Source organism: Rhodnius prolixus, unplaced genomic scaffold, assembly GCF_049639745.1.
Source record: "Rhodnius prolixus isolate KJV_2025 unplaced genomic scaffold, Rpr scaffold_2, whole genome shotgun sequence".
In the NCBI taxonomy this organism is placed as follows: Eukaryota; Metazoa; Arthropoda; class Insecta; order Hemiptera; family Reduviidae; genus Rhodnius; species Rhodnius prolixus.
In genome coordinates, this window is record NW_027411592.1 from 9,259,127 (window position 1) to 9,275,859 (window position 16,733).

Here is a 16,733-nt window from a genome sequence, read left to right on the forward strand (position 1 = left end):
TATTTATTTATTTTTGCCCATCAACTACGGGGTTATTATCGCCTTTTTTACTATTGTTTCTTATTTTTTAAATTTAATATTTTATTAATTTTTAGTAAATTAATTTCAGACAAATGCCAAAACGCAGTGAAATTTGGAATCACTTTAATTCTATTGATTCTGTCAAAGCTAAATGCCGGTATTGCCACGAAATCGTTAGCTTTACAAGTGGCTCTACTAGTAATTTGTTCAGACATATGAAGAGAAAACATCCTATATCATTCAATAAAAGAAAGAATACAGAGCAAAGCACTGAAGAGATCCCTGTTAAGAAATCTCATTTAACTTCTATAGACACTCAAAATTTAAGCTCGCTTCCCTCTACTAGTTTAGCTTCCATCCATTCAGAAGTTGCAGATGTCGCTCCTCTCTCTTCATCTGCCCATAAGGCTCCGGTAATTCAAAAATCCTTGACTGACTTTGTAGAAGTAATCAAACCTTTGCACCCCAGTAAGTCCAAGGAAATTGATGAACAATTGCTCAAAATGATAGTAAAAGAATATCATCCTTTTAGTATTGTTGAAGATCAAGAGTTCAGAAAATTAATTAAATTGCTTTGCCCCAGTTATAATGTACCTTCACGAAAGTATATATCCAACAGTTTACTCCCAATGATTTATAAGCGGGAAGAATCAAAATTAAAAAGTAGATTCAACGAAGTAAATGCCGTTTGTTTAACAACTGATTGTTGGACATCGGTGAATAATGAAAGCTTTATTGCTATAACTGCCCACTACATAGACCAAAACACAAATTTACAAACACATTTATTGAAGTGTACTAGTTACTCTGAACGACATACAGCGAATAACTTGGCCTCACACCTGCAATCCACGGTCCAAGAATGGGAACTCACCAATAAAGTAACTGCCGTTGTTACTGATAATGGTGCAAATATTGTTTCGGCAGTAAAGCAGTGCAATTGGAGGCATATTTCTTGTTTTGCCCATTCAATGAATTTAGTTGTCCATTCGGGAATCGCAGAAATTCGCGTAACGACCGACAAAATTAAAGCTTTAGTAGAATATTTTAAAAGAAGTTCTCATTCTCTGACCAAGCTACATAATACACAAACACAGATGGGTTTCCCAAAATTAAAATTAAAACAAGACGTCCCCACTCGTTGGAACTCCACATTTATAATGTTTGATCGCGTTTTAAAAACCAAACAGCCATTGATCGCGACCATAGCTTTATTAAATCTACAGGGTGAACATAATATAACAACAATCGATTGGGAAATATTAGAGAGCGCGGTTCAGTTATTGCAGATATTTAATGAAATTACGGACGAAGTAAGTTCGGAAAATTATATAACAATTTCTAAAATTATTATATTCTCGCGCTTTATGACCGATCACGTTTCAAAATTTTTGCACACAAATTACAGACCTGAAATACAATCAATGGCTCGAGTAATTTGCGCTAATATTTCAAATCGGTTTTCCAATTTAGAATCGGTAGAAATTATAGGTCAATCGATGATTTTAGATCCGCGATTTAAAAACGAAGGTTTTTCGAGCGACATTAAATTCCGGAAAATGTACCATTCTCTTGCCACTAAATTATCATTTATTCAAATTCCGAAAGCTTCGTTATCTACCGATGTTCCATCATCCACAACTTCTACTTCTAGTCTTTGGCGGGAATTCGATGCAAAAATTAAAACGTTAAACGCGAAACAGACCCCAGTATCTGCCAGTATAATTGAATTAGACAAATATTTGGCAGAACCTTTTTTAAATAGAGAAGCCAATCCGTTAGATTGGTGGAGAGAGAGGAAAGACTTATATCCCAGATTGTATGACGTTGTTTTGAAAAGATTATGCATTCCAGCCACTTCAGTTCCTTGCGAAAGGATTTTCTCTAAAGCTGGACAAATATTAGTTGACAGACGCAATAGATTAAAGTCGAGCAATGTTTCTATGATATTATTTCTGAATAAAAATTTACATTAATTAATTTCTTAAGTTCTAAGTAGCTTTAAACTTTAATCCTTCTCTAGTCTGTGATAATGCTGTGATAAAAATTATTCATTTTGTTTTGTATTGGGATATATATATATATATAGACGGCTTAGTTTTATTCATTATTAAATATTTAGTAATATAATTTCATTTCGTTAATCTTTCTTAGTTTATGTTCATTGTTATATTTTAATTTGTTTGCATGTACATATTTTAAGGTCCAACTAACATCATTGATACCTTTAACAACCTTATTTCCTTCCCATTTCATTTCCCCTCCTGGCAGGGTAACTTCAACCTCCCAGTGGTCCTGCTGGATATTAACAAAACTGCTTTGTTTTAAATCTTGTTCTTGTGTAAAGCTAATTTTATTTGATGTTGTCAATAACAATTAGATATTATATATCTTTTAAAACTGTTGCAAATTACATGTAGTTTTGTTATTAACTGATGAAGTTAAGTACTAATAAAATATTTAATAAATTGCATGATATTTGCACGAAAGCATAGGATAGGTACGGCAACTGGAATCGATGAACGAGTTTTTGGAATCGATTCCGACCCTGGAGTTGATTCAAATCCAATGATTCCACAGGCGGACTCGTATAGCCCATCACTACTGATAAGCTAACAAGATGTACCAAAGAAATGAATTGAAAATATAGAAAATCAGTGTTGTTCAACACGTATTAAATAAAAACAAGAATGACAATATATAAACTATGAAACTTGTAAACTATTAAAAAAAGTATGCTTTTATTTGCTCCGTTATAATAATGACAATTATTATTATTTACAAAAATTATTATTTAATTGACAGTTGGTAACACTAAGCTAAAAGATATAGCACTGTAACTGAAAAGAGGTTACAAGAGAAACGGTGAAGGTTACAATTACAAACGTGATGGCTTAAAGCTGCCTTAATTTTAGTTTCTGTGCGTGATAAAATTCACCACTATGAAGGCTGTGATACAAAGGGTGTTGAATGCAAATGTTACAGGTATTTTAGATGAGTTGAAATACAATTGTTTGATTGTTTGATGGACCGTTGCAACTGCTCTATATGTCAATCACCTTTCATTGATTTCAGTCGACGGGGAAGTAATTTCTTCAATTGGTAAAGGTCTGTGCATATTAATTGGTATATCCAGAGATGATACGGAGAAAGACATTGATTATATGTAAGTATCTATTTCTTAGTTTCTGATTTTTGACAATTCCTGTTTCTCTTCTTTTTCGGTATTTTAAGCTGAAATTCTCTAAATGTGATATTGTATAAGTATGTTTTTAAAATCTGATCTAATTATCATTTTAAATCAATCGAAAAGAGCATATTATCTGCATCTGTAGCCTTCCATTTTGTATTTAAGCATTATGTTTACTAACTGTCAGGCGACAGGTTACTTTTTTATTTCTAATCAATAATAGTGTGATATTAAATTGCGCTAAGAAATACTAATATTTCATTGTTACCAATATTTACTAAATGTTAGGTAAATAGTACATATTTATCAACTAAGTGCTCAACTTTTAATTTATCTATTTTCTTTTGTTACTGAATCCAACTTGATTTCTCCCTTGAATTTAAAGTTTATGTTTACTTAATTAAAAAAGAATATCTCATTGCGGAACTTTTGTATCATCGGAGTAATCTGCTTGGCATTTAATAAGGAAGTTTCCCATATTTATGGGACCCCGGATCTTAGTCATCACAAATGCAAAACGTAACAACCTTTTTGTTCTTTATTAATACTTTTACCTTTTTGTAACTAGTTGACATAAAAAGTAATAACAATAATAGCTGCATTCCCAAAGTTATCTTGTAAATTCGCAAGATTGATGGAAAAATCGACAAATCGTTGGAAATTGGAATTCAATAATCGTTCCAGGCAGACTTGAGGATTTAATCTAGTTTTTAACTTGTCTTGGCGGTCTTTACTAAGTTCCAACCTGCAAGTTTGTAACAATAGACTTTCTCACCATTTTTTATATTTCATTTTTCTAAAAGTACAACTTTTCTTCATAGTCAGACGTAATTCTATTGAGAAAAGTCTAATAACAAACTGCACTAGAGCTTTGAAATAACAGTGTTATAAAATTGAGTGTGGATTTTTTTTTTCGTTCTGTTTCGGATTTTAGTTTGTTACATGTAGGACTCGAAAATTTGTAATTGCAACTAGCCCTTTAAAATAAATTTCAAAATATTTATAATTTTTAAGAACATAAAAGTAGAGAAACTCGAAAAATGTATTTCAAGTGTCGATTTGCGACTAAAAGTTAATAAAATATGTGTTTCCAATTCGATGAAATATCATGTTCCTTGTTAGTATTTGTGAACGAACATCTCACTTAAGAAAAGTTGCTGCAGAAAGCTGATAATCCACATTGGCACCACTTTGATTCCGATACATGGGTTTAGCCTCCTGGAAGTGCGATTTAACCAAAGCTATTTTCCAGTTTTTTAATCTCAAAATGTTTGTTTTTTTAATTTATTTTTTTTGCACTATACACATATATATTTTTTTGAGGGAGAGGCATGGCTTGAAAGAAAAGAGTACGTTAACATTTTATTCCTGAGGAAGAAGCAACTGTACCCCCTTCCAACTAATTTATTTTTAGAAACAGCGTTACATTCTTGCTTGGTGCTAATTCCATAATGCTACCGTAATCTTATTATAATAGAACTTGATTGTGCGAACATTAACTATATTAACGGTTCGTAGATAAAATAAATTTAATTTTTTTAATAAATATAAATTAATCTTACAGGTTAGGGAAGTTTTGTTTTTAAATATATGTAATAAAAAGACACCATAACTAATTAATCTAGAATTCATCAAAGAAAATTTAAAAAAAAGTATGGTATAATTGCTCTCACAACTTTTTCTACTAATTAGCAAATACTGCGGGTTCTTTTTATTCTATTCGTCACCGATTATGCAAGCATCTCTAACTGAGTTTCGTTCTCACAGACATAGTGCTATAGTAATGTCAGCTATTCTGAAGCCTTCCTCTTTTTTGTCTCCAAGGAAGAGTCTTGTATGGAAGTAACGCTTTATTCGCACGAAAGAAATGTCCTCACCATAGTATTCTTCTCATCAATCCACTGTTCAGTGTAATGTTTTATTTAGAAAATTTCCCTTACATAAACATTTGGGAATCGTGCAAGATTCCCAAATTCCATTTCCGACGCAAATCTTGCAGTTGGAAGTTGCGAATTTAAGTTTGTAGGAAGCGTAGCTACTCTTCCTTTTATCAACTGGTCCTTTTCGCCCTTAACGGTACCTTCCTTACACAAAATTGATCCCAGTACTTGACGATACAATATTCAATAATTACCTCACCAAATTATATCCAATTCCAAATTATGCACTTGTGGCTGACCTGTTGCATTGTACTAACGTTTCTCCAAATTTATTTCTAACCTCCATACCGAACATTCCTCTCATATTTGTATGTAAATGTAGTTATTCCCTTTCCTTTCCTATGTACCCTACCCTAATTTAGTAGTTGGACGTGAAGCCCGCCTATAAAAATAGGCATTATTTTATTTGAACAACGAATTTGAAATTAATTAGATTAATTCTATTGCAACAAGACATTATTTGTTTGTTAATCCACCTTCCAAATCCCCTCCGTTTCAAATTTCATTTAATAACTCAGTTGTTGGATGCACATTTTTCAAACTATGTTTATGATCCGAGGATATGATGATTTTTGTTAATATTAAATAAAGAAACAACCAGTGGACTAATTATTAGATTTATAGCCTTTTATCCAGGCTCAGAGCAAATTAGCAATCGTTGGTTATTAGATATGCTCTAGTCAACTGTGATATTAAAATAGAATTGAATATAAAGATGAATTATAAAATACAAAAATGTTTTTTAGAATTAATTTATTGAAAATTAACTTTAATTTTGTTATTAATGAAGTTTCTAATCTTAAACACAAACCCATGATAGTGTTGGTAAAGTTAATTAGTAAGAATGGTCAAAATTAAATTTCTTTTCAATGTTTCTGTAGTAACTACTACTTCTATTTGAAATATTTTTCCAGGAAATGTAATACTAGCGGGATTTATCCTAACCAGATTTTTTTTCCTCTGGAATAAAGTTTAAATGAACAGCTATTGGAATGAAATGGAATAAAAGTAGAGTGAGTAAATTAAGGTTAGCGTACTAAGAAAGGATCTAATCTGTGTCGTCTGCTTTAATGATAATGGAGCTCTGCCAACATTTTTATAGAAGAGAAACTGTTTATAATCTTATTTCTCTCTTTCAAAAGAGCTCTCGATTTTATAAATAACTAACAATTGCAAATGGAAAAGTTGTAAATAAAAAAAAATATATATAAAATCATTTATGTAATAATTTCAATAGATAAGACATCATAAAAACTTTTGTAGAGTTCAGTTATTGTTTTAAACACGTATTGTTTGCCGTTAATTTATTTAAAAACAAAAACAAAACAAAAATACTAATGAAACAACAATTTTTTTTTTCGTAATGCCCATACCATGCTATAATATAATTCTCATTGCTAAATTTTGTTCAAACAATAAATTTTATATTAAATATTCAGTTATCTTTTTTAAAAAAAGGAAGTGTTTGGGCGTGCCGTATCTCATTAATTTTTTTTAATTGCAGATAGCTTTAATTGGTAATTCATTTCTGATTCACCAAGGGTCGAAGTACGTTAAACAAAGTGTAACTCAATTTTCTCGAATATTTCTTAAGATTTTCTTTAAACAATGATACTACAGAAAAACAACATCAATTTTATTACATAAGTTTTCTTAGAAAATGCTTTTTAGGGGTTTCAAGAAGGTGACACTTGATCTTCCATGATAAGTATCACTTTAAGTCGACTTACTGCTCCATGTCTAATATCAAATGATATTAAGAGCACTGCTAGGATTCCATATTTGAGGCAGAATTGGTTTATTGATTGCACGTTTTTTATAAAATAGAATTTTCAAGTATTTCAAAAAGTTTTCGAAAAAGTCTCTTTTTACTTGAAACTAGGTGCATTAACTACTTACATTTTGCCAGAAAAACTCATTTAGGGGATGTTTCGAGGGTAAGTAGCTTTAACTCTAAATCTCTGATCCAATTGATCCTATGATTGTTATGATCTTTCATAGAACTAAAGTAATTGGCAAACAGATTATCATTCTGCATACAATTATAAAAAATATTTTAAAAAAAACGTAGAACATAAAATCTGATTATCAATCAATATGCCTTATCAGTCATACCCGATACGCAGAGCATCAAAATAAGTTTTGGTGGAAGAGAGTCTCTCAACAATGGTTGAACATCCAATCACTTACATTTAATATAAAGCCTGGCAAATTACAAAACAGATCAAACAAAAAAACTCAATATCAAGAAACCTGCGTGATTCCTGTACTTCCTCTGTCTCTTTGTAAGAGATAGTAAAAACTAGTTTAATTAAAACATTTCTTAAAATCCTTCTTAGGAAAATTAAAATACTTATAATCAATTTAAGAGCTTATACATTCTTGCAATAAAACTAACTCTATTTTTTTATTTTAGGGTACGAAAGATATTGAATATGCGTTTATTTGAAGATGAGGCTGGTAAAATGTGGAAATGCAGTGTTAAAGAAAAAGATTATGAAGTATTATGTTTATCACAAATAACACTCTATCATCGGCTCAAAGGAAATAAGCCTGATTTCCATCTTGCTATGGCACCAGAATTATCCAAATCTTTTTATGGGAAATTTTTAGAAGAAATGAGAAATAATTATTGTGAAGAGAGAATTAAAGGTGAGAATTGTAATGATATGCTTTAGTGTGCTGTGCATGAAATAGAATATTCCTTTTGTTTTCTAAATCATTTATTCTTGAGATTATTAAATGACCGATAAATAAATTTTGTTTCATACATTTAATGTTTTTATTTAAAACATTCTTTTAGTTTTCAATTACGTGCATTAATTGGTGAAATTTTAAAATAACAAGACACAAAAATATAATTGAAAGCATCGCTTCGCTGGTTTTTAGTATAGATTCTTTCCGCTATCTATATCTCTATCTATTTTCCTGAGTGAGTTTCCATGGGAAGGACGTCAGAACCAAGGGCACCTTTCAATTTTTTCTGTTATTCTTTTCTAGCCAATTTCTTTCGTAAGATTTATCTTTCTTCGACGCCCTTTTGGAGTCACTTGATATGGCGGTTTCTTCTTCTCTTTAATTCTCTTGATCAAAGCCTAGCCAATCTGCTTCCCACTCATCCTCTTTTTAACTCCCATCATTCCCCTCTATGATTCATCATATTCTCCATTCTTATCTCGTTTATGACTGAAACGCTCAGCTATTGTGGCTTTATAACTCTTTAGTAATTATTGTAAACATCACATTAGTTCTAATAATGTGATTAGGTGTAGCTTTGCTTGTTGAAATCTGCACTTGTCAACTAAAATTTTATGAAATATTCATTTCAAGAAACCTTAAAATATTTTATTAAAATTAAATTTTGAATTAAAAACTTATGTGATCCAATGTTTTAGCATTTCTTAAATTTTATTCTTTTTTTTGTCTCATTCTTGAAAGTGTAATGTTTGCAATAGACAAATACTGGATACACATTGTGTACGGAAAAAACATGAGCTTGTTAGCTGAATGAGTTAAATGGGTAGATTGTTGGTCATTTCCTTCGTTTCCATAGTAATTTAAATAAACTCTTGTTCACCATGCTGTTATGCATATTAATTTTCATCTCCACATTGAATTTTATGAGAAGTTTTTTAAGGGAACGTACAGATGATTGGTGATAGGACATTATCATTAATGTGAGGCTCTAGTTATTTTTAGAACTGTTCTGTTTATTAAAATTCGAATGAAATTAATCTAATCATTTCATTTATAAAAATAATATTGACCAACTGTTGTCCATTTTATCTGATTTATTAAAACTTCAAAAGATTCTTTAAATTTTAATATTGAAATTTAATGCTTTACCCACTTAAAACTGTAATGATTTTAGTTGGGATATTTAATGATGAAGTTAGTCACTATCTTAAATTCATTGCAATACAGTTTTCTGTAAGTTTACATTGATAAAAATAACATCGATCGAAATAAGTTACTGTGAAGTATGCGGAAAAGATTTTCATATCTAATAGATTGACTGAAATTTTTAATTATTTTTTTCTTTCTAAAGCAAATACTTTAAAAAGAAAGAAGGAAAAAACTCAAAAAAGTCATTTTTACAATAATTACAATTTCAGATGTTATATTCTTTTTTTAATTTTTACTTTAGTGTTAAATTGTCCTTAGATAGGTTGTGGGGCAGTAAGCAACTTGTTAATCGGCAAGCGGTCAAGTGAACAACCAATTACCAAATTAAGGGTGGTTGTTAGGAACGAAAGCTGTTGCTCCTAATAATTTTCCAGTAAATAAATTCACTGCTTTTATAAATGGCCGATCACAATTGCTCCCAGTTAATATATTTGTCAATACCAAACCTGATCTGAAATAGGTAGATGATATTGGTACTTTCGTAGCAACTTCATTAGATCTTTAATGTAATTTAACATACTGCTGATAAACTTTACATTTCATTGAAGTAGCGCTCTAATAAGAAACTTTCAGAATTTCAAAATAATACTTTTTTGTAATCAAAATTTATAAAACGATAGGCCCTTGAAGTAAAGATCATTGAAAACGTTAGTGCCGGGAAAACCATTTAAAGCTGCTAGGAAAAAAGAAAAAAAATCTTTAGTAGAATTGCATTTCTAAATGATGAATCTTGCTTTCAATTTTTTATTTTGCATTAATGAAAATAGATTTCCTTTATCTTCGACGTTTCTGACATTTAAGAGAATTCATTATTTTTGGCTCCAGCCAACCATTAAAATTTGTATTATATGTTAACAACAGCCAACTTATTCATTTCATTTCTACAAACCTTTTTTTCCTGAATATTCTGAATACTCACAGTAGAACTACTAACTTTCTCTTACCACTGGAATGGAGCTTCAATTATTTGAGATTTACCCAAAAATGATTTAAACATTTTACTAATGTTGGTCCTCACCTTTAATGTGGTGTTTATCCCAGGTTAATTAGATTAAAGACAATTCTGACGTAGCCACGGTGGGTTAACTTTAACCTACCATTTTAGTATAATATTAGGCCGTATGTCTTTTATTTAGAAAAGTAAATTTTATGCCTATCTTGTCTGGCTTGAGGGTACTTCAGAATTAGGTATCATGGGAGGGTGAATCTCATATTTTACTTCTAACATTTTTTCAATAAATAAAAGGTAGCTACTTGCTGAATTCAAGCTGTAGATCTCCCACATACTTGTCTGAACTCCTAATCACTATACATCCCTTCTTTTATAATGTGTGGCTAAAATACAGAGGTTGGTGAAAATGTACTGATTATTATTATATTATAACCTTGGGAATTACGGTAAGAGAAATTCATGAGAGATTAGTTTTTGCAGCAGATTTTCCTTGAAGTTTTCTTTTGATAAGTTGACACTATAACAATATTTATACAATATTAAGAAAGTATTCATTTAATGTGTTTTTTAATTGTATAAAACATCCAAATTGCTGTTAACTTTGCTTATTAATATTTAACAACCAGGAAACGAGATGTTGGCAGATTTTTTTTTTTTTTTTAATAATATTATTTAGCGTTAATTTATTTTAACAATTGCCCTACTACTTGATTGTCTGATAAATTGGTCATTTATTGCGTGTCCCACTTAACGTCCGTGGTAAGTGAAGTCAATTATTACATCGCAACATGTTGACGCCGGCATGGTCATATTAGTTTTTATATCGCTTCTTTATATTTATTTATTTTTAAAGATTTTTTAATTTTAAAATTTGATTATCTTTAATTGATAAATGGTTTTTCAATTTGGTAATGAGATTTTTTTCATATGAAATTTATTATTATTACCTACATGCTAATTTATTTGATCAAATCCAAATTCTTTTGCATCAAAAGCTTTGTTTTTTATTCTATGTCTTGAGTGCAATCTGGTATTAAACATATGTACTTCATATTTATAAATGTATCACTTTTAAATAAATGAAAATATTATTATATTTAGAAATTGATCATATTTTGAGAAACACCAATAATGAAGATATGGTGTTAACATCTTTAAGTACTTCAAAACATCATTATTACTTTATTTTGATTATTATCTTTAGTAGTATTTGTAAAGTAGATATTTAAAAGAGTTGAGATATTAAATTTGCAAATAAATAATAATAATCATAATAATAATAGAATAAAATGAAAAATATCATTTTTTCATCATTTATTAATTTTTGTATTAATTACTAGATCATAATAAGATTCATACATCACGTGTTCCAAGAAGATACTGGGAAGATTTGAATCTATATGTAAACATTGACAAGAAAGCTTCGTTTTAAAACATTTAATTAAATAGTACATACGTGATGTGTTATTGAATGGTTTTTATCCACTTCCATAAGATGTTCGACTATTGCATTGCGAATAAACAACCACTTACGGTTTTAAAACTTTTTATATCCACCTGAACGCTGTTTGTCGTACATGCCGCTGTAATTTGTTTTCTTACGTCAGAAATTGCCTGAAAATGGACTTTCAAAGTCTAATGTACATTTATATTTTAACTTGGATTTTTCAATTGTTGATTGGATGAAGAAGAGCAAATTTTGCATGACATCTCTCGATATGTCGCAGTTAATCGACGATGTCGGAAATACCTAAATGTTTAGTCCCGCTTTTGTGTGTGTGTGTGAAGATTTTCTGGCTTATTCTACCGTCCTTCAATCAAACAGAAAATAGTGACTGTTGAGGCTGTTGGAAAATCTCAGTGTGCTACAGAGAGAAAGGGAGCAATTAAGTTAGCTGAACGGGGTAGCGCAATGAAATCAAATTGCGGAGATTCCGGCCCTGGGACCCCTCTTAAAGTAATTTCATCTCTCTCATCCAAGGTATTATTGATCCTATATGTTTGCTGGATTTTTTCTCCAGGTTAATCCTGATAAAGATTTATGGCTACGCTGGGTGGGACGTATGATAAGGATGGAGGAAGATGCTTTCACGGAGTTGCGAACAGGGTTAGAAGGGAGAGTTTGCAAGAGAAGAAGCGAATGGAGAGGCGAAATTCAAGAATGATCAAAGAGCTTAAGTAAATATGTATTGCTTCTTTTTTTTTTTGTTATTTTCTTGTAAATCAGGATTTGGTGGGCTGACGCACAAATTCAAGAGAGCATGAAAAGGAAACCATGGCTCACTAGCGGGCTGTAGATGATAATTGTGAGTGATTATTTTGTAGGAGATCCTTTGGTATATCTTTGGGTTTTATAGTGAATGATTGATCATAATTTTTTTTTGAAAGTTTAGAATCATAAACATCTTTATGAAGTGGTCCAGTAACGTTTTATATTCTTTTGAAGGGATTCACAAGATGCAACCTTTAAGCACTACTGCATTATCTCCAAAAAAAAAAAGTACCATGGAATCAGAATCAGCTATAATGCCAGATAGACAAGGGTCACAAAGTTGAGAGAGCTCAGAACATTGAGAGATACCCTCTTAATTTTGGCCAATAATGCGAAATATTAATTGTGTAACATTTAATTTTATACCATATCTGATATGATGAGATGACCTCTTTACAAGTACTCGAAAATCCCCCTTACTTCAACGTTCTTTGTTTAAGCTATGATGCTATACTTTATCAAAGGCTTGTTGAAAAGTCGTAATAATGAGCAAACGTTTGCTCCAAAATCCCCAAAATAACTAATAATGGTTTCCTACTGGATGAGTGTTATTTATTAACAAAAAATTTAAATTTCCGAATGATGTAATTGTATACTTTTTAAATTCCTTAAGATTGTGTAATTAAATTTTGGAAAAATAACAACTCATTTTTATCAATTTTAATAAAAATTTTGACATACATGTATATAATATAAATACTGTAAGTTTTATTTGGTTTTTATCGCTAGTTTTTGTTTGTTTGTTGGTTTGTTTCTTCTTAATGATGTAGCTTAATTTTGTTTTTCACTAAAACTGTCGAGAATCCCTTTGTTATTGAGTCACCTATCTGTAAAGGAACCAACAAATCTAGTGATTATATTTTTCATTGAAAGGTTAGACTTGCCTAAATATAAGCTATTACTGAATGTACCATAACTTGCAGGTCCGATTAAAACGGAAATGCCAGCATTAAGTGTTGTCCTGCTTGTACTACCAGAATACCCTCTCAAAGATGCCAAGTTTTCTAAAGATCTGTATCACCTTAAAAGGTGAAGATTATAGGCGTGAAGCATTTACCAAAAACAAAACAAAAAATCTATTATATTAATCTAGAGAGATCTGAAAAATATACTTACCTGCTTGATGCAGTAAATTTGAATGTAGATTCAAACGTTTGTAAACGTTTGTTGAAAAAACAACCTGAACGTCGAATAACTCTAGCCTGCCTAGATCTTGACTTCGCCACCATAACTGCTGCTACAAGCAAAGCGTGGGAGTCCAAAGTTTTGGCTTGCCTATTTGTTGATTGTGCCCAGTTTGAACAGATTCTTTAAAAAAAAATAACGTAATTTTGACAATAAACTGAAATTAGTTTTTCATATTTTAAATTACCATAACTTTTGAAAAACCTAACCGATTTCAAAAAAAAAATTTTTGTTTTTTTTTGGAGCTCAAATACTATAAAAATGTGCAACAAAAAATATAACGTTCCATTTGAAAAACAAAAGTTGGATGCTGTATCTCGAGATACAGGGGTTTAAAAAAAATGGGTCAATCACTGAAAATAAACTAGACTAAAAATGATTAAATACTTGTTTTTTATTTTTTCGAAATTTCCCGCCGTTAAAAAAAAAAGTGGGTGGAGCATATAACTTTGGTCACCCTGTATACATATGTGTGTGTGTGTGTGGGAGGGGGGATTCTAAATTCTGTCTATATATCTAGATAGATAGACAGAAATATACCGCCTCGAAAATATGGCTATCTATTTAGAGGTTTAGGTATGCTCAGATACCTACTAACTCCATTCCCTGAGATGATTGGTGTAACTACTTGAACTTAGTTTATCCACCTACATCACAATCAAACACCTAAAATATTCATAAAGACGGCAGTAAAACTTTAGTGGTGAAGCTCTTCTGAAAAGTTGGTAATACTTCTAAATTATACACTAGACTATTTTCTGAACAAACACGTGACACTGAAAGATAACTTTTTGTTTTCTAGATTATTTATTTTTATTTGAATGCAAACATTATTCTAAAATTTACACATTTTTGTTGCAGAAGGAATATTTGGAAAGCACATTGTAGTGGGCATCCAAAATGATGGACCAGTTACTATAAATTTGGAATCACCTAATCGAGATAGGTCATTAGAAAAAGAGGAACAGACTGTGCCGAATTTGGAATAATCTTTAACCACGTAATAGTTCTACAAAAAAAAAAAAATACTGACTGTGATTTTCTTTTAGTAAATTTTAAATGAAAAACTATGATGAAATCTATTTCTCACGTAATGTATTCAATTAAGTTGTATGTAAAAGTTTTAATCATAATTGAGATTTGTAAAAAAAATAATATTTGTTATAAATCAAATGATTAGAATAATTTAAAATAGTAGTCACTTTATTTACTTGTTTTTTAATATTTTATTGGAACTATTTGTCTGAAACATAATATGTATCCAATTTTCGAAATCTATTCTAGTTAAACTTATTTTGTAAACCTGAAGTCCAGTTTCTAATGATTTACATGTTGAAACAAAAAGTTTAAGTAAAGATAATTCCTTCAAAGAACTACTGAAATCTATAGATAAGAGGTGTTCTTTTTTCTAAAATAACTAATTTTTGGGGAAATAAAGAAAAACTGTTTTAAAGATTTTCTCCTATAATAATTCTTTAATAACTAAGAAACTTTTTGGAGAAGTTTCATTTCTATTATTGTTATGTTATTTATATTTAATTAGTATTAACAAAAAAAATAAATAATAAAAAAATAAGCGACTTTTTTACTTGGATAAGGGTCCTTTTGGATCTGTACGGTGACAATGACTGTTTTAGTACTGCAATACATAGATATGAAATGTTTAGAAAATGTAAACAATTTTATAGAATGAATATGTTTGAGAAAGAGGCATTTTTTTATTGCTGATTCAGGTAGAAGAAATGTAATCGTCGAAATGTTAGAAAGGATAATGGGCGGTTTGAAACTGTATAGTACTTTCGTTTAATTTTTTAAGATATTAGGGTCATGAGTAAAATCTATTCCGATGAGTCGAGAAGAATATTCTGAAAGCAGTAATACCAATATCTCATTTTCCAAAAAGATTGAACAAGGATCCATTTAAAACTGATCGCCTCATGTTATAATCTTCAAAATAAATCTAGCCCCCCAAAAAATAATGAATTACAGCTATTCTAAAGTTTTCAACTTTTCAATTATTATGTGTCTTCTTAAATATTTGCTCATTTAAAAAAATAGAATTAATATAACACAAAATTGTTGATTATTTTAAATTGAATGACTAACATTAATTTTGTAATTCCACTTAATCAACTTTTTCGAAGTATTTTATTACCTTTTCCTCTCTAATGAATATAAAAAGAAATAATTCCATTTAAAAAAAATAATTATTATTTACTTTAGAACATTTTAATTTTGATTGTTTTATACTTTATCGAACATGTAATAATTTTAATCGATTCTGTTACCGCCATTCCATTCGCCATTATTGTGCTGGTCGCCGAGTACAGATTTTCCGTTAGGAGATAATTTCTTCAAAAAGTAAGGTAAAACGTGTTCATTGTCAGTATTATTAATTTTATCATAGTTTAATCATTACTCTTCATTTGAACAATTTAAAATTACAAGCCATACAGTAAACCAAAATGAAAACACGATTGTGATGTTGAATGGAATGGAATGGTTTCAAATTTACGAATTGTACAACAGTTTTTGTTTTCAATTATATGCTCATTTCTTCATGTTTAAGTGTATTATTTTGAATGCTCAGGTTGTCAATGAAAATCAAATCTTTTACTGTACCAACAAAATTTTCTAAGTAATATTTCAGTCATTTATGAAAATGTTTTTAAAATCAGATTAAATCTTTATCTTGTAATAATTTCTTTCATGCGATAAAGATTTACAAAATCGCATAAAGGCCATTTCGTCTTTGAAATTTATTAAAATCTGCATTTTTAACTAAAATGGTATTATTGCTTAATAAAGGTGTTAATTAAAAAAATTGAAAGAAATAGGGTAGCAGGGTGTAAAATATCTCCTTCCCAGTATAAGGTAAACAATTTGTAGGGACGAGATTACAAATCAATCTTAGTTACCATAAGTAATTATAATAACCATTCTATTAATAACTATTCTTTATTTCTTAGAATTCATTGATTCTACTTAAAACCTTGTATCGGATATGCTGTATAAAATGAAGTAGCCGTACTGTCACTGTTATCACTTTTCAAACACATCATCAAATAATTTTTAAGTTCTCTGAAGTGGTAGATTTCCGTAACTGACATTTTTTCAATTGAAATGCAAGTTTAATATTCATAATTATGGAGATATTCCATCTGTCTTACAGTGAAAATTGTGAATAGGTAAGACTTCTAATCCAAAATATTGCGGTTTAGTTACATAATCCCCCTTCAGAAAATTTCGGTCGTAGGAGGTTTCTTA

At 29.9% G+C, this 16,733-nt stretch overlaps 2 protein-coding genes and 1 long non-coding RNA gene across 4 annotated transcripts in view; 2 read left to right on the forward strand and 1 right to left on the reverse strand.

The window, feature by feature from the left end:
- Nucleotides 1-2,844: 2,844 nt before the first annotated feature.
- Dtd (D-aminoacyl-tRNA deacylase) lies at nucleotides 2,845-16,029 on the forward strand. Its single transcript, XM_074120730.1, has 4 exons — nucleotides 2,845-3,006; nucleotides 3,097-3,187; nucleotides 7,568-7,803; nucleotides 14,328-16,029. Exons 1-4 carry the CDS (start codon nucleotides 2,964-2,966, stop codon nucleotides 14,453-14,455), a joined length of 498 nt encoding a protein of 165 aa, XP_073976831.1. The 5' UTR covers nucleotides 2,845-2,963; the 3' UTR covers nucleotides 14,456-16,029.
- LOC141450368 (uncharacterized) lies at nucleotides 12,976-13,553 on the reverse strand. The gene is made up of 3 exons (XR_012456075.1): nucleotides 13,398-13,553; nucleotides 13,193-13,302; nucleotides 12,976-13,108 (listed from the first exon to the last, which is right to left on the reverse strand). It is a non-coding gene; the product is annotated as an uncharacterized lncRNA (long non-coding RNA).
- The window catches only part of Imp (IGF-II mRNA-binding protein), a 129,883-nt gene continuing 128,794 nt past the window's right edge, over nucleotides 15,645-16,733 (forward strand). For both annotated transcript variants that reach the window (XM_074120709.1, XM_074120710.1), the window contains exon 1: nucleotides 15,645-15,832. The gene's annotated coding sequence lies outside the window, so the exon portion shown is untranslated. The remainder of the gene's footprint in view (nucleotides 15,833-16,733) is intronic.

Excerpts from the sequence above, each read along its gene's own strand:
- Dtd (XM_074120730.1), top strand. The coding sequence starts at position 2,964 with ATGAAGGCTGTGATACAAAGGGTGTTGAATGCAAATGTTACAG. Across the intron at positions 3,007-3,096 it reads GTTGAATGCAAATGTTACAG|TCGACGGGGAAGTAATTTCT; the intron begins GTATTTTAGATG and ends CATTGATTTCAG. Across the intron at positions 7,804-14,327 it reads TTGTGAAGAGAGAATTAAAG|AAGGAATATTTGGAAAGCAC; the intron begins GTGAGAATTGTA and ends TTTTTGTTGCAG.